The sequence below is a fragment of the Populus alba genome, chromosome 2 (genome assembly GCF_005239225.2).
Source record: "Populus alba chromosome 2, ASM523922v2, whole genome shotgun sequence".
Taxonomy (NCBI): domain Eukaryota; kingdom Viridiplantae; phylum Streptophyta; class Magnoliopsida; order Malpighiales; family Salicaceae; genus Populus; species Populus alba.
In genome coordinates, this window is record NC_133285.1 from 7,849,891 (window position 1) to 7,868,341 (window position 18,451).

The window sequence follows — 18,451 nt, forward strand, 5'->3', positions numbered from 1 at the left end:
CACGTGGTTAGTGATAACTTTGTCAAAGATACATGAACCATGATCGATCCGAGCCCTCCCTCCTAATACAGTGAATGTTAAATGCATATCAAGTTGTTGAACTGAAGTTTTGCGTTAAACATGTGCGAATGTATGTTGAACTTATCAGCCAAAATAATTGATGGTAAGACGAGCACATAAGTCAACAAAGAAGGGCACAGCGAAGGAAGTGATTGGCACGCTAATGCAAGGCAGATTCTCGCCGTTGGGGACCAGTTGCTCCTCCTCCGTCGCCTTGTCATGAAAAATATGCCCACCATGAACACGTGTACTAAAAATAACAAGAAGCTATGAGGCTTAACGTGCAGCCAATACCCTCTATCTTTTCATACTCCTCTTGACGGGTCTATGTTTTTCACGTGGTTGCCTTTTGTTCCCTTTATCTTTTCATGCATCAAATCCACAAATGGGACGGTGTGGTGGCTATTAACACCAGGCTCAGATAAAATACGAGATTTTTCAGTCAGGTATTTCTTCTTTTTTGAAAAAATGGAACATTCTTCTTTTCTTCTTCTTGTCAGAACGTCCAAAATTCTTTCAAACGATCAGTCATGGCTCATAGATGCCTCAGTTATTACTACATCGTCTTGACCACATCATTTTATTTCAAACGTGCATCTATTGATATGAAAGTGACCGACCATCTCAATTTGGATGGATTTCAGTTTGCTAGCTTTTAACAAGGAAATAAATGCAAATGCTTTCATTTCTCTACCGCTGGTAGACAGAGAACAAAGTTCGAGAACCAACTAAAATACAACAGAGGAACCTTTCTGGCTGGTCAAAACTCTCATGGACACAGTACACAGCAGTACACAGCGGCAAGGTTAAAAACAGTCCCTGCCTCTCTCACCCCTACTAACCCTGAAATCCTCCTCAGAACAAAACCAAGCCATCAAGAGGTATGAATTAAGCACACAATATGAGACAGCCCAACATGAGGCCTGAAACACATGCTGTTATACAACCTCCAGGATCCTGTAACCACCTTGTGATGAGTCCTTGTGCACCAAACAAGGTGCAAAAAGTGCAATCAGCAACGGATTCCGTCTTAGACAAGAAATAAAACTATCCTTGCTAACAATCCCATCACCATCGGTATCAAATACATTGAAGAGCTCATGGATCTGCGAGTAAACAGGGAATACACGTTTTGTTATCAAAAACTATTCTTTCTTTTTTTGTTAGAGAACAAATAATGACAAATTGGATGGAAGATATTATGCAAATCAAATTGAACGTCTCTTCGCAAAAATTTGAATGCTAACCATAATAATCCAATTAATAATCCCACAAAAAGGAATTCATTTACAACAAATTAGACAGATCAGCTAACTGTTTACCTCATCCTCATCCAGGTTTGGGATTGCTAGTCTTATCATATCTCCCAACTGATCAAAACACAACAGAAAACAAGAATGTGAGCAAGGATTCTCCCGAATGAAAGATAAGTAAATTGACAAGAAAAGAAAAGGATTAATATACTTCTTGCTCTGAAATTAGACCATGTCCTCCAGTGTCACATTCAGTAAAAGCTAGTTCACAGGCTTGCCGGAATAGTGGTTGCTTCAAGACATGTGCTGATCCATACAAAAACTGCAAGGAACAAATTATATGATCTTGTAAAGCCAGCCGCATATCATGAGACTATCAAAACACAGTTTCACACAATCCCTTCAGCCAAAAATTGTTAGTGGACAGTTACCATAATATCAATGATTGCAGTCATTCCTGGCAATGGAAATCCTTGTAGAAGTCTAAAAAAAGTGTTCCTTTTCCATTTGAGTAGCACATATATGTTGTAGGCCCATACAACAAACATTTTCTTATTCGTTTAAGTGCAGTGTGTTATCTGCTAAATATCCATTAAGTTTGCTCTTGCATCAAATGGAGCTCCAATTAGTATAGAAATAATTCAAAAAAACTTAAATAAAAAAGTAGCAGATCAATACATTTGAAAATTTGAATCACTTTACATTGACTTTTCTCTTGCAAAGTATTTGGAAATCCAATAAATATAAGAAATTCTGGAAAAGGATAAAGAAAGGAGCAGATAATTATCTTTCGACCCTTTTTGCATTGGGTCAAACAGCAGCCAAAAGCTGTCAGTTTGGACCATTTTTACATTTGAGTTCACAGCGGCCAGAATACAAGCTACATTGTTTTGCATCTTTTTTGAAAAAAACCCAAAATTTTGCACCACCAAAATGGAGTAACACTCTGGTGAGTCTAGTAGATGAAGTCAAAGAGCATTCAAGGATCCATCAGAAGCTAGTGGTTGAGCACTTTAATCTTTTGCATCCTTTTTGACAAAACCCAGAATTTTGCACCACCAAAATGGAGTAAAACTCCGGTGAGTCTAGTGGATGAAGTTAAGAGTGTTCAAGGATCCATCAGAACCTAGTGGTTGAGCACTTTAATCTTGGTCTTAAGATCATGAATTGCCAAATATCTGTAAATAAAACTTCTTAGATCTCTAAGTTCAGTGAGAAATAAGAAGCTTGGGTTTCTATTTGCCTAGAAATGTGCCATAGATTTGTTGTGCCAGAAAAGTTAGCAAGCAGTCACTGATATGGGCACACAACTGGTAGCTGCTCAGGTCTCTATGATCGCAAATTGATTACAATACCCATTCTAATGATAATTGAACTTATTAACTCAAGCAGGTGAACTGCATTCATGGCAAAGATGAAACAAAAGGGCAAATTTACCTGCTTGAATGTAATTGATCCTTTCTTCTCTACGTCAAGGAACCCAAATAACTGCAATCCAACAAAACTCACTTATTACTCAAGAAAGCGCAGAATCACGTGCGTGAGAATAGTTTAAAAATCATGATCTGCTGCCTGTTCAATTATAGATTACATAGATCAAACTTCATATATTAAGAGTTCAAAAAATTTCATATAGCACAAGTGATTATCCTTGTTTCTTGTCAATGATTAAATGATATAGCCTTGCTGCTTTGGTCAATTTCCATTCCACAGTATAATAATAATCTTCAATTTGTTTACCCTTAACACAACCCAGTCAAGAGAGATAAACTAGAAAGCCATGAGCAAGAACATTAATTCAAATATTGTTAGATCACAATTTTTTTATTTGAGTGCCCTACACAATAATCTACTTTTCAGGATAACTAACCTCTTCTGAAAGTGTACAAGTCCTCACTCTCAAAGCCCTCAAAAAGTCATGGAATTTAACACGACCACTGTAGAAAGAAAGAGTCAGAGCATAAGCATTTGCTATCACAGTAAGAAAAAACAAAAGGACTTCAATGATCATAGTCACGAATGAGAGTTTCAGTGTTTTCAATTAAAACTTTAGATGCATCGTCAAACCATTACAATGTTAAGCATAGCAGTCAGCAACAAAGAAGAAGAATAAACTATATTTTATGGACAACATAACAGAATAAACCCAAAGTTATGGACAGCATAACATGGAAGCATGTTCCCGCAGTAACTTGCAGACTTGTAGAACAACTAGAATTGAGAGACAGATGAGAAGAGAAGCCTACTTACAATGCCTGGAAGGAGTGCAGGCAGTCATATATAAAATCAAATAAACATGATATTCATCCTAATAAAGAAAAATGAAAATAGCAATCACCACAAGATCACTTAACAGCTCAGGGAGCTAGTATGGCAAATCAAACACAGGAAAGTGGGAAGCCACAATTCAAACACTGCATCAAATTATCTAACAATACAGTTAAGGGAACTTGACAGTCTTCAGTTTTGCCACTGAGTTCAAGAGGTGCAAGAATTCCACCTGGGGGTGCTTGCCAGGGAATTGAGTAGTCTGAGTAGCTGAATGCTAAAGGGTGGAACTGTCATCAAATTCTTCATCCCATGATCCCACTTTAGTGGTCCATAACTAGACAGTAGCCTCTAAATTCAAGTATCCTTCAATCAAAAGCTAAATAATGCAATAAATTCCTCAGTTCAGAAAACTTCAATACCTGGCATCTGGATTCGTAGACAGAAACTTGTCGAGAAAGTCCACAGCTTCCAAACTGCTTACATGAAACAACTGAAAAAACAAAATAACCACATCAGGAAAAATATGGTAAGATAAGCTGTGAATAGGAAATAAGAATGATGCAAAGCCTTTTTTTTTCAAAAAACTACAGGACTTAGTTTTTTACTTGTGCAATGCAGAAACCACATGCTCTGGCAGCTCAATGGGCTTAAGAAAATGATACATCAGAATGAAGCAAAGATGTGCAGATGCAAATTGCAGAAACTCATGTTACCAAAAACATGGCCAAGCACAATTTATCTGAATAATTCGTGAGCTACTTTCAGAGTAAAGAGCAGCAACCAATTCATCTTGATCTCTCAAACTCACACACACAATCACCCAAAAAACATAAGTTAGCTTTTATACTACAATCCCAACCATGAAATATGAGGATCGATTTTCTTTCTTCTTTCTTTTTCCCCAGAAATCTTCAGGAAAATCCATCCTGCATTGTCAATTACTTCAAAACTACAGGTAAGGGCAATATCTAAAAATGATTTTGCTACTGTGTTATTTCTATGAAAACACTCATCCTCACTGGAAACCCCAACTAGAGGTGAGAAAGGGTCTTTAGTATCAAAACCACATGTGACTTTACCAGCTTATCAGACAAGCACCCATAGGTGTCTTGCTACAGTTACAAGGAAGAAAATTCAAAATTAGAACACGAGCATTTTAGCATAACCAAAGACAAAAGGCAAAAACACCCAAAGAAAAATAATCCATTTCTTTGAGTTTCTAGATCACATATATAATTCTGGTTCAATTTTCTTAATTAACAAGAAACTCAAATTAAAAGTATTTGAATCAAAATACTTACCGACTCCACCTTAGCCATTTCAACCATATAACTTGAGGGCTTCTCCTGTAAAACAATGTCACGAGAAAAATGAAATATCAGCACGAATTCCACTACCTTTTAGTTCCTCTGACAACAATGTCACCTTCTTATTGTATTAAACAAATTAATCAGACTAATACACATTGATATGTAAAGCTCCATCATGCAATAACTATGCTAGCAAGATGCGGCAAACACATTATATACAAACGAGAAAAATAGAGCCAGTTTGATATAATACTTGTTTTTACACCAAACAGAAAAGACATGGTTGCCAATAAATAAGGAAAATGTCCAGTTCAGCTCAAGAGTAGCAAAGGATTGAGATGACCAGTCCCTCAGTGTCAGGAACTCGAGATAAGGCCACCCTGGATCAACACCAATATTTCTTTCTAATTTTTTTCATGTCTAATCATCACATAAAGAAGTTAAAGACTTATTAGGTGTAAGCTTAGAACTCCAGACTTAAGAGCAGTGTGAGATGTTAAGTCCTGGAAACACAAAGCAAACCAGATATTCTTAAGTCAACCTTGTATCATTAGTCTTTCATGCCCATTCCCTAAACAGACCAATCAAATACTTCAAAATGTAGTGCAAACCCATAAGCAAGATAAATTTGAGAGGCAGATGCTGACAAAGAGATGTTATACCTGCTTTGACTCAGATGCTTTCATGAGAAGCATCACGTCGCCGTAAGAGTGACACGTTTGAACAACATTGAGAGCAGAAGCAATAGCATGGCTAGTCTGCATAGATTCATATTCATCAATGTATCAGCATTAGCAAACATCAAAGGAATACAGATGTGTACAGAAAAATAAAAAACAATACAGGTCCATAATGAACAGCAGAATGCTGAGCATTTGCAAACATCAAAGGAATACAGATGCGTACAGAAAAATTAAAAACAATACAGGTCCATAACGAGCAGCAGTATACGGAGCATTTGCACATCAAGAAAAAGAAAAGGAAATTAAAAAAAAAAAAGTACAATCAATCAAAGAACTGAAAGTAAACGAATTAAATCAATTACTTACCCTCTTGGCAAAATGAGCAGGATTTTCTTTGCAATTGTCAAGGGGTGAAACAACTGGTAGATATTCTACCTGTTCAATTTAAAACGAATCATCACAGTTATCTGAATGTATAAGAGCTTAAGGTCACTGTATTACATGGTAACCCAGGATCATATTTAACAGGTAACAAGAAAGCATACCTCCATAAAATTGTGAAACTGTGTAAACATTTTAAACATGAGCATTCCCAAAGAAATATTCCCCCTAACAAAAACAGAAAACATGGTAAGTAAGGTTGACCAAACACCATTAGAGACAGGCTAGACAGTCAACAAGGAATTTCCATGTATGAAGAAAGTCATACCAAGATTGATCAAAGTGAACATGGGGATAGCGGACAATTATGGGTTGAATTGCATAACCAGGGATGAACGCTCCAAGTTGGAATGAAATAAGAACCTTTCCGTTAGTAGTCGTTCCCTCAGGAAACAAAAGCACTCGAGGAAATTTATCACATGTAGCTTTTCTCTGTATTCAGATCTTGAAAGCACATTTCTGTATCAAATAGCTTATAAATTGATAAAATTATTTAGATTTATTTTGCAAACTAAGCATAATATGCCTGCTGGATTTCCCAATTTTATAGACTTGTTAGGTTTTCAAGATCTACTGGGAATACTACTGAAACAACACAGTGACAAGTTTAATACATCCAGACAGAAAAGAGCATTCACAAATTAGGTGCATGTTCATGAATCTGAGCATTAGATAATTAATGTTGTTCACTAACCACTAATATTATTGAATAAATGAAGCATAAACTAGTAAATATTATAGAAACTTTCTACCTTTACTTCATTAACAGCATGCTTCCTTGATGATGGCAAAAACCTATTTACATATATCACCTGTGAACACAGCAAAACAAGAAAAGTGCCAATTAAAAGCAGTTATTTATTTATTTACTGTTTTTTTTTTTTTTTTTTGGGGGGGGGGGGGGGGCGTAAAAAACCCAGTCAATTGCACCTAATGTGATGGTTTGCAATAAGATTACCTGCATTGCTCTAATAATAGTTCCAACAAAGGGCATAGAATCATGCGACTCGGCTGCAACAATTGTAGGGAAGAATTCAAAAAAATAAAAAATTGGATCAATATATGATACATGATTAGACACAACGATTGGTGCAATTTCTCTTGGAGCAAGCTTTCCTTTTCTTGTAATCCAATGATAACTGCAACACCAACCAAACCACAAAACAAATCACATCAATTACCTTCAATCGAGTATCGCATAAAAGTCAATTCTTTAAGAATATAAAATCCCCATAGTTTCATACAAGTAATGCCCACTATATTAATAATCAAAACCTCCATCAAGCACATAAAAAAAATCAATTCTTTTTTCCAACAACTAAGCAGACCAGAAAGTTTCAAACTTCTACAAAAAACAGGTCATTAATTAAAAAAAAGGGTAAAAATTAATTCAACATACCCCTCCAAAAAAAAAAAAAACATCAATCCCCATCAACTAAAAAACCAAAAACTGAAAACAGCAAACCCTAATAAATCGCGCGCGCACAAAAAAAAACCTTTAAGCAATCAAACAGACCCTAAAAAGAGAAATTTAACATACCCAAATGAGAACAAAATACAGCGAGCACAACCCCTAGTGACACACATTAACCTAGACCTCCATTTGGGCATAGGATTATGCATGTCCTTCCATCCTTTTAATGCAATTTTTGTTGCAACATATCCTATAGCCAAACAAACCCCAAAAAGCACCAATCTTGCAATTGCAATTGGCAAACAAATCACAATCTTAATCAATTCATAAAATCCCTCAATATAAGGCGTATCATTTTTAAACGGATCCAGGGTTGATGGTGCGGGTACGGATAATCCATCTGAGCCGAGGAATTCAAAAGGGTTGCGAGAAGAAGTATTGGGGTTAGGGCTAGGGTTGTGGTTGTGGTGGATGTTATTAGATTGTTGAATGGAGAAGTCAGAGTCAGGAACGGAGAGGATTAGATGTGGAGAATCAGAAAGTTGTGAGGAGATGAGAGGGGATTCAAGATCATGGTTTGCCATTGTTGATGGTTAGTGAGGTGAGGTGAGGGGTTTGAAGGGAAGGAATTTTTTGGGTTTTTTTTTTTTTTGCTAATCGGAGGTGGAAGGAGTGACGGAGAGGTGGATGGATTGTTTCCTTTTATTTGTTTGGCTTCTTAGAAAGTGAACGAGTGAATGGGTTTTTTTATTTTTTTAATGTTATCTCCCATGACGTGTAGAGCGTATTTAGCAGTGCAATAATAAATGATTTTGAAATAATTTTTCGTATTAAAATGTATATTAATGATATTTTTTATTTTTTAAAAATTATTTTTAATATTAATACATCAAAACGATTCAAAAAATACAAATCGCACTCAATTTTAATAAAACAAAAAAAAACTTTCAAATCTTTTGACAACGCAGGTTGTACCGCGTTCCCAAACACTGTCGTCATCATGTGGTTTTTTTATTTTTAATTTTATTTCTTACAAAACCGAAATCAATTTAAAGTTAATTTCTTAGGTTGTTTTATGAAAGTAATTTTTATTTAAAATTTTATTTTTGATAAAATCAGCTTCATTGCTATTCTGAATAATATATATGGTAAATACTCGGTGAAGAAAATTCAGGTGATGTAACTACAATTTTAAAAACTAATAATTATTGTATGAAATCATCGGAGAAATAAAAAAGAAGAAAGAGACAAGAGCAACAAGAGCTTGTGATGAGAGTGAGAAAACTAAAGTGAAACTCGTATTCTTGAAAGACCATAAGCAAATGTTGGTCTGCTTAAACGAGTCTTTTTTTCATAAAATAATATTTTTTTTTTCATTTTTTAATATCAACACTTTAAAATAATATAAAAAAAATTAATTTAAAAAAAAATCAATTTTTTTGACAAAAATTTCCAAAATACAATGTAAAACACTTTCTTCAAATGAGAACTTGTAGATTCAAATCTGACCTGGGGATATCTAAAGTCAGCAAACTTTTTTCCAGATTCAAAGGTGGCGAGCAGTATTTTGCACATGAAAAGAATCATTAGGCATCATGTGGAAGACATAAATCAGTTATTCAAGGTATATACCTTCATTTACGGATCTAGATTTACAAGATTCCTCGGTACTGGTCCTGCATGTTCTGCCCCAAAACTCTGAAATCATAAACAGCCTGCCAAATGGCCTGAGATTCTCATGTGACAGTGATATGTGTATCATAAACAGCCAGCCAAATCCATCTGATTCGCGGCAGAGTAAGCGTCATCTTATTTTTCCCAATTCCTCTGGAGGTTTTGACATCAACGGGAGAGGGTGGTCACAATAATTTAGATCTCGGCCCACATGATGTTGTACATCATTGCTGCTGCTCATTGCTGTCAAAAAAACCAAAGAGGCCGAAGATCATTTTCAACAAAAAAAACTATAAAAACCTGAAAAAAAGAGAGATGAAATTCAACCTGTGTTACCATGTTCATGAGGCTAAGATTGATTACATAGAAGACAATAAAAAAATAATAATAAAAAAAAAAAACCAACAAAATACACTTCTCCATAAAAATAAAAAATGAGTGATGAATTTTGAAAAAAAAAATTAAATATACATATAAGGATTTCAGTCGACTTGGGTTCATGGTTTTAAAACTTAGCTTGTCTTGGTGGGTTGATTCAGAACTTAATTGACTTGAAACTGGAACTAGACCGAGTCAAAAACCTGTTAATTATTTATTATTTTAACTAAAATAATGTTATTTTGATTTATAAAAAAATTTAGAGTTAACCCGATGATCTTCATCACCTACCTCTATCAATAACTGATTTTAGAGTTTCTAAGATTGTATTAATGATCTTTAAAAAAAATATATAAATATAATATTTTTTATTTTTTAAAATTTATTTTTAATAGTAATATTTTTTAAAAAAATTAAAATATATAAAAAAATTTAAACAAAAAGAAAAATCTAAGTTTTTGCAAATCTTCGTTTCCGCTACATTTCCAAACGAGGTCTTCGCTTCACGGTCCACAACCAACGCACAAACTACAGTCCATGTCCGGTCCAGCCGACCCTGCCCAAAAGATGAGTACTTGGGATCTCTAAGCCCGATGGGCCTCATATTTGGATTTACTCTCTGTGACTGAAACGGAAAACAAATGCCGAGTCAGAGAGTAGGGGTTTCTTGTGGGTTTGATCAAGAAAAGAGAAGAAGGTTTGCCTCTTTTTATTGTTGTTGGGGTTTGGGAGTTTTCAGGGGAGAGGGAAGGTGGCGGCGGCGGCGGCGGCGGCTTGAAGCAGAATGCCGTGGAGTTTTGAAGAGGCTGTGGAGGACAAGATGTGGCGCGCGAGGGAGAAAGGTTTTTGGCGGCAGAGATGTATGAGGAACATGGAGTAGGGTTTCCTGGTTTGTTTATTAGTAGGGTTTAGGCTACTTTAAAAAAAAATTATTAAAAAATTATTAAAATAATAGATTTTTTAATTTTTTTTAATAGAATTATATCAAAATTATTAAAAATATATAAAAATATATCAATTTAATATTTTTAAAATAATTTAAATAAAAAACAAACTGAAACATATTATCCAGCATAATTCCTATAATTAGAGTTGTGGGTTTTGTAGAGGTAAAGAAAAATGATGTAAAGGTTATTTAAACTCTCTAACCAGTTTTTTTCCCAACACTAAACATTTTTTGTTGAATAAAAGTTTTCTCTACTAATTTTTTCATGCAATGATAAATTATTAGTATTATTATTTCTATATTCAATGCGAGGTATAATGAATTTTGAATTAGAAAGATAAATAGTAATAAATAAAAAGTACACACATTCCTTATTTATAGCTATTTTTATTCTTAAATTTTATCACTTTCTTTCAAATATATCTTTTACATAGGTTTGACACATTAAATATCAAACTTTTTTAATCATCATACCTTTAAAGTTATATAAAAAAAGCATAGAGAGAAACCAGAAACACTAGTTGTACACATGTGGTAATTAAAATCATAATTATAAAATCTTATCCCATAAACCTAATATTTTTAAAATATTAAAATAACATTGTTTTAACTAAAAAAAATTAACTGGTTAAGGACCAAATTAATTAGACCGAGTTGAATTTTTAACAGGTAAAACCAAATCAATTTTTTATTTATTTTTTCAACTTTAACTAGTATAAGTTTTAAATTAGCTGGGGCAACACTTAGTATATAAGTATCAAGCTTAGTTTGACCTACTTCCGAGACCAACACTTGGTTAAGCTTTTCATGTAAATCAAGTTTATTCTTTAATTAATTTTCTTCTCTTTAAGGTTATTTCTTGTACTTTTTTGTCTCTTTAAGTTCAAGTTTTGTATTTGTTTAAATCAAAGACCAAATCTTGGTTATGAATCTAAGCATCAACTTCTTTCAGTCCTGGGCCTCGCCTGACGGGGATGTCTTTCTGAAGATAAACTAAAGCCACTTGCATTGCTGTAAGAAAAAAAAACTAAGGGCCATTCCAATTAAACTGTCTCTTAAGGAAACTTTTAGCCAATACCCTAAATTCTATTCTCAAATGTTGAAAAAGTTGAATTGCTTGAATTGGAATTCAAGGAGGGTAGCTTGATGTTATTGGCACTTTGTTTTCAAGCAACTTCTCCTAATTTGACAACGATCTTTTAAGGTTATATATCATTTATGTCCGAAGATTTCTAGTTTTAAAAACTATCTGTCATTTCCACTACGCCAAACAGATGGTGTGGCAGAAGCAGGTTAGCCAAGAAACTAGCTTACTGTAGTGTAAGAAAGTTTATGGATCATAATACCATCCCTCAGCTGATGTGCGGCCATTAATTTGAGATGTTAGGCCTCATATCGACTAATCAGGATGGCAATCAATGCTACAATTTGGTTTCTGCTTTAATAATATTTATTGTAATCTGTGTATCATTATCAATCCCGAAATACAGGTAATTTTAATTTATTTAGGCCAGGAATCTTATTAGGTAACTATATTTTATTTTATTTACTTTCCATGTTTAGTAGTATTAGGGTTTCTTCATTTTCTAATATAGGAACTCTGTTATGTACGGTTCTGAGGGTTTTGGGGATTGATAGCATACAAAAAGGAAAAGGAAATGGAGGACAAAGTCCCTCCAAAAGAAGCAATCCCAAACTGAGCTACCTATGACATTGATTGACGAGAGAATTATAAGAGCACCATCACTTTGTTTTCTTTCTTTTAAGGCTTCCCAACCTAGTACCTCTTCAAACAGAACTGAATAATGAGTACACTTTTCTGGTTCTTATCATCTTTGAAGCTTGTTTGAAGTGCTGCTATTGATAAACTAAATTACAAGTCCTGAAGAGAGGTAGTTGAGGATAAGATTTGCACCAAGACCTTATTAATTAATCCTCCCAGCAAGCATGTCAAGGAAGAAATTGATTATTCCTTCCATTCTTCTTTCAAATGTTCTTATCTTCATCTTGCTAGGTTTTTCTGCTGCAACTGAAGATGAACAGAAGGTTTAGATTTATCTCTTGCATAATAGCCATCTCTATATATGTTTCCACTTTCTAACGTGTCATTCATCTTCCAGTGCAATAATTCTGAATCTTGTTAAATGAACAGGAATTCTTTATTGTTTATCTTGGAGATCAACCGGTGATCAATAATGTCTCTGCGGTGCAAACACATATTGATGTTCTGTTGTCCATCAAGAGAAGGTAAGTCCACTTTCTAGCTCCCTTCAAACTGCTCACTCTTGATTGTGCAGTTAATACATGGCCTTAATTGTGTCTGATATTCGATTTGAGGGTGGAACAGCCATACCTGCATGCAGATGATTATTCTTTTTATGTGAAACAGTGATCTAGAAGCTCAGGAGTCCATCATATATAGCTACACAAAGATCTTCAATGCATTTGCTGCAAAGCTATCTAAAGCGGAAGCCAGAAAGCTGTCACGTATGTGTAACGCTCCATTAGTGTATGTATGTTTCCTTGGTAATATTATAGATTCCAGTTTTGGATTTTGATCCAGTTTATTCCTGGTGTGAATATTAATGTTCAGTCCTGGACGAAGTTCTTTCCGTGTTTCCCAATCGGTATCACAAACTCCACACAACCAAATCATGGGATTTTATTGGGCTTCCTAGCACTGCAAAAAGAAACCTGAAAATGGAGAGGAACATAGTTGTGGGTCTACTGGATACAGGTTTTTGGATCTTCTTGATGACTGAAGTAACTTTTGTTTTAAGTTTCTTTCACAACAGCAAAACAGTTATTACTATATGAAAAAAAACTCCGTTTCTTGGTGTGTATACCAGGGATCACTCCGCAGTCTGAGAGCTTTAAGGATGATGGTTTTGGCCCTCCACCTAGAAAATGGAGAGGCACTTGCGGTCACTATGCTAATTTCTCAGGATGCAACAAGTAAATTTCTGTATATTGTGTAAATAAAACAGAATTGTTTTTTTTTGTCCTCCCAAACGGATACTAATTTTTAGAATTCGTTTCAGTACTTCTTTCAATCTTTAATGATCACTAGTTGATAGGAGTTGCATTGGTTTATTAATCTCTGAGTTATTTCTTTCTTGTTTTTTCCCCACCTCATCTCGGATCTTAAAGCAAGCTTGTAGGGGCTAGATACTTCAAGCTCGACGGCAATCCGGATCCCAGTGACATCTTATCTCCAGTAGATGTGGATGGCCATGGGACACACACATCATCCACCCTAGCAGGAAACCTAGTTCCAGATGCCAGCCTATTTGGGCTAGCAAGAGGGACTGCTCGTGGTGCAGTGCCAGACGCTAGGGTAGCCATGTATAAAGTGTGTTGGGTCAGCTCTGGTTGCTCAGATATGGACCTACTTGCTGCATTTGAAGCTGCTATACATGATGGTGTTGATGTTCTATCAATATCGATTGGTGGAATGAGCGCTGATTATGTATCAAATGCAATAGCCATAGGTGCATTCCATGCCATGAAGAACGGAATTATCACAGTGGCCTCAGGTGGAAATGATGGACCATCTTCAAGCTCCGTGGCGAACCATGCGCCATGGCTCCTGACCGTTGCAGCTAGTGGCATTGACAGGGAGTTCAGGAGCAAAGTTGAGTTAGGCAATGGGAAGATTGTCTCGGTAAAGTTCAACATCCCAGAATACTAAATTCAGATTTGAATATATTTCAGACAACAGATTATATATAATGATGTTTTTGCATTTAATGTGACGTAGGGTATTGGAGTGAACACTTTTGAACCAAAACATAAATTATATCCAATTGTCAGTGCGGCAGATGCTGGTTACTCTGGAAGCGATGATGGTGCAAGGTAGTACTGTTTGGAAAAAAAAATAAATCCTAACTGTTTAGTTCACGTAGCCACCTTATTCTATATAAATATAAATAGTATATATTAAATTAAACGAGCTCAAAAATTCTTTGATGTATAGATAAAAAATTGTAGAATTATCTTGAGCATAAAATTAATCACCAAACTACGTATAATTATATATATGCAATGAAATATATATCAAATGTTTAAATTATATCTACTTGTTGATGAATTTTGGATGAAATAACAAAATTAAAAACAATATTGCCAAGAATTAAAAAAATTATCTTTAAGGCTATAAACAATTTGTATGCAACCAATCCCCTAGAATTCCAACGTCATCCTAGAAACTTGAAAAACACACTCAAATTCCAAAGTTCTATAATAGACAGTAAGGAATCAAAAAGCTGTTCTGTTAAATAGAATTTGGTTTCTTTATTGTTAAAATATAATATAAATTATATCTTAAAACTTTAGTTAAGAGTTTAAACTATTGAGTTAAAATAATTATTTGATAATTATTTTAACTTTTTAAATACTTGCCATAAAATACAAATAAAACATAACATTTTCCTTTATAATTAAAAAGGGGGGATCCAAGTGGAGGCAGTGGAAATACAAATAATACCTAACATTTTCCTTTTTCTAAAAATAAAAGTTTATGTAGTGGAAGTTAATTTTGATTAGATTAGTTATTTAATGAGCTGATAAAAAATAAATTTTTTGAGTTAAAAAATTATTTTACAATTAACTTAAATTTAAGCTTGGTGCCCACATATCCTAAAGTAGATCTCTAAAAGTTTTGTTGTTTTATAGGCCTAATTTCAACTTCTCAAGCCAACATTATCTAAGCCGCATAAATCTTATATATTTTTTTAAACGTGAGATTGAGGTTTTGTATTTGAAAAAATTTATCAATTAAGAGTTATTTGAAATTATTTTCTTTATTTACACATAATTAATTTAAAATATGTGAATATTTTATGTTAAAATATTTATATTAAATGTCAATTTTCAATAAATACTTCAACAAATATAATAAATGGATCTCACATTTAATTTAACCTCAAATAAAATAAATATATCTGACCAACCGTGTTTTAAATCAATTTGCTACAGTTTCTGCTAGTTCGTTTGTCAAGCAATATGCAGTGAAAGATTTATTAGGTAATGGTTCTAAACTTCATCACAGGTTCTGTGCCGATGGCTCGTTGAACCCTAAGAAGGTGAAAGGGAAGCTTGTCTTGTGTGAGTTAGGAGTATGGGGTGCTGACTCTGTTGTTAAAGGAATTGGAGGAAAAGGCACTATTCTTGAGAGTGAGCAATATCTTGATGCTGCCCAAATTTTTATGGCTCCGGCAACCGTAGTCAACGCCACCGTCAGCGACACAATCAATAATTATATACATTCCACCAAGTAATTCGCATTCCTATTCTTAGTTCTATTCCCAGTTTCTGTTATATTGTCCTCAGGCTGCCTAACTTCGATAAAAACAGATCTCCGTCAGCCGTGATACACAGAACCCAAGAAGTAAAGGTCCCTGCTCCTTTTATCGCTTCCTTTTCGTCTCGGGGTCCAAATCCAGGATCAGAACGCCTTCTCAAGGTATATTATAAGGGAAAAAAACTCAAACAAGATTGATTTCTATAAACACCTGACGCCTAAGCTCATTGTTTGATTTTCTGAGACACAGCCCGACGTCGCAGCACCAGGAATTGACATTTTGGCATCATACACTCCCTTGAGGTCGCTCACCGGGCTGAAAGGTGATACACAGCACTCAAGATTTTCTCTTATGTCAGGGACTTCCATGGCTTGCCCTCATGTTGCCGGAGTAGCCGCCTATATAAAGTCATTCCATCCAAATTGGACCGCAGCAGCAATCAAATCCGCCATCCTGACAACAGGTAAAAATATAATCCCTGCTTCAGTAGCTCCCAATTCAGCTATAATCAACTGTCATGCTTACACTTCCATCCAATCTTTGTCAAGCAAAACCTATGAGCTCAAGAGTGAACAACGATGCAGAATTTGCCTACGGTGCTGGTCAAGTAAATCCTGAAAAAGCTAGAAACCCTGGCTTGGTCTATGACATGGATGAGATGTCTTACATTCAGTTCCTATGTCACGAAGGCTATAACAGATCCTCCTTGGCTGTTTTAGTTGGTTCAAAATCCGTAAATTGCTCCTCATTGCTTCCTGGAATTGGCTATGATGCTCTTAACTATCCGACTATGCAACTTAGTGTCAAAAATAAGCAGGAACCGACCGTCGGTGTTTTTATAAGGACAGTTACCAATGTAGGTCCTTCTCCTTCCATCTACAAGGCAACCATCCAGGCTCCTAAAGGAGTAGATATCGTGGTAAAACCTATAAGCCTCTCCTTCTCTCGTTCCTCGCAGAAGCGAAGTTTTAAGGTTGTGGTCAAGGCAAAACCGATGCGAAGTTCTCAAATGTTGTCAGGTTCACTCGTATGGAAAAGCAATCGTCATATTGTGAGGAGCCCTATCGTTATTTTTAAACCACTGGACTAATACTCAAATACAAATCTGATAATGGGAAAGAAGTACTCTGAATTGTATACAACCATACGAGTTTGTGTGTGTGTGTGTGTGTGTAATGTACTTGGTAAATTATGTCACGCTGATATAGTTTGTTGATGATTGCCTTGTTAAATTTCGGTGTTCATAAGATTCTAGATAAATTTGCCAATTCTTGGCATGCCAAACAATGATAAGCTGAAAGTGATTAAGAAATTGGATTTACCCAGGAAGGCTGGAATGCTTGCCTTAAATGTATAAAGGGATTTGGAAATGGATCTTGCTTTCAACATTAGTGGAAGGGATTAGATTAAAGCAAGGACTACCCTAATCTTACAGTGCAAAGTTCAATGGAGAAGAAGACAGATTACTTACTATATGAAAGAACAGAGGTTAACCGTTCCTAGAAAAAAAAAACCACAATTATTTTATTTGGAAAAATCAACAAGGCTTCGTGTTTCGAAGCCTTGAAATAAAGAAATATTTTGGTAAACAAGATAGTTGGCACCATACTCTAAATTAAGAACTCTCTGCTTCTCTTGTCACGTTCCAGGCTGGCCCTTCTTAACAAAAGCCATTTTCATTCAACACAAGCTATTTTTTTTTTGTTCTTCAAATCTCAGGAGATAAAAACTAAGGGCATGATCTTCATAGAGCCTCAACTACGATATTTCGCAGATTTGGTTATATTTGATATGTTGTCCATTGCTTGCGGATCACCTCATAGAGAGGAGAAGAGTGTTTTGCAAACGATCATAAAGAGTTTAGCCATTAATTGTGGGTTTATGATGGGAGCTCTTTTGATGTTTTTTGGCATAATGGACTACAAGAAGATCTTGGAACAAGCCAAATCCCCACAGCGACATGCCTCAGCTACGTTCTTTCTGGTAGTTTTCGCCTTTTTATTTGTCATTTTTGTGGTTTTTGCAATCGTACAATGTGTAGATTCCATCAGATTTATCTTTACTTCTCACAAGATTGCACCCTTCGAAACTGAGGAACCAGAGACCGGGGCTCAACCCCAGCCTCGACCATGATTATCATGCTCAAATCCCTGCTTTCTCTAATCTTGCATGCTACAATGATTTTCTTCTCTTTCTTTGTAAGAAAAGCAAGCTGCTCATTCGTTGCTTAATTCTGTAGTTTGCTTATCAAAATAAGCAATGATTTAGGTTTAACTTACTCGCAATGAGACGACTCCTGGAGAGATTGTCTCCGGTACAGTGGTTGTTTCCATAGGGGTAGCCTTTTCTCTTGCTTGTAGTTTGCTTATCAAAATAAGAAGGCTTGAAACACACAAGGAAGGTCCATGAAAACAAAAGCTCGTGGCAAATAAAAAGCTCTGTTTCAAATTGGCCAAACCCATCACCAATCGCACTCCTCCAAGCATCATGTCCTGGAGGGCATTATTGCAAGCTTCGATCGTGTCTTCTAAGAGATTTGTTTATATATCAGCTCTAATTATCTTTCTATTCCTTCACTGTGTGCTAAACTAACTCTAGTGTGAAAAGAAGAAACCTATTTTTTTTTTATCATTTTAGCATGTCTGAACTTGTTGCCATCCACTGTTTGCACATATAAGCATAAGGGCATTGTTTTCCTGATGCTAAATCTAATAAATG

General features: G+C 35.2%; 2 protein-coding genes across 2 annotated transcripts; one reads left to right on the forward strand and one right to left on the reverse strand.

Annotated features, from left to right (window-relative positions):
- Nucleotides 1-713: 713 nt before the first annotated feature.
- Nucleotides 714-8,183, reverse strand: LOC118042297 (lysophospholipid acyltransferase LPEAT2). The gene is made up of 14 exons (XM_035049933.2): nt 7,559-8,183; nt 6,977-7,157; nt 6,771-6,830; nt 6,287-6,450; nt 6,123-6,186; nt 5,944-6,012; nt 5,557-5,652; nt 4,886-4,930; nt 4,004-4,074; nt 3,184-3,250; nt 2,751-2,801; nt 1,525-1,635; nt 1,383-1,430; nt 714-1,166 (listed from the first exon to the last, which is right to left on the reverse strand). The coding sequence occupies exons 1-14, from the start codon at nt 8,014-8,016 to the stop codon at nt 999-1,001; spliced, it is 1,653 nt and encodes a 550-aa protein (XP_034905824.1). The 5' UTR covers nt 8,017-8,183; the 3' UTR covers nt 714-998.
- Nucleotides 8,184-11,714: 3,531 nt separating this feature from the next.
- On the forward strand, nt 11,715-16,965 carry LOC118042298 (subtilisin-like protease SBT4.14). The gene is made up of 11 exons (XM_035049934.2): nt 11,715-12,476; nt 12,583-12,677; nt 12,820-12,917; nt 13,024-13,167; nt 13,280-13,385; nt 13,581-14,094; nt 14,191-14,285; nt 15,481-15,705; nt 15,786-15,894; nt 15,983-16,196; nt 16,282-16,965. The coding sequence occupies exons 1-11, from the start codon at nt 12,378-12,380 to the stop codon at nt 16,821-16,823; spliced, it is 2,241 nt and encodes a 746-aa protein (XP_034905825.1). The 5' UTR covers nt 11,715-12,377; the 3' UTR covers nt 16,824-16,965.
- Nucleotides 16,966-18,451: the final 1,486 nt, after the last annotated feature.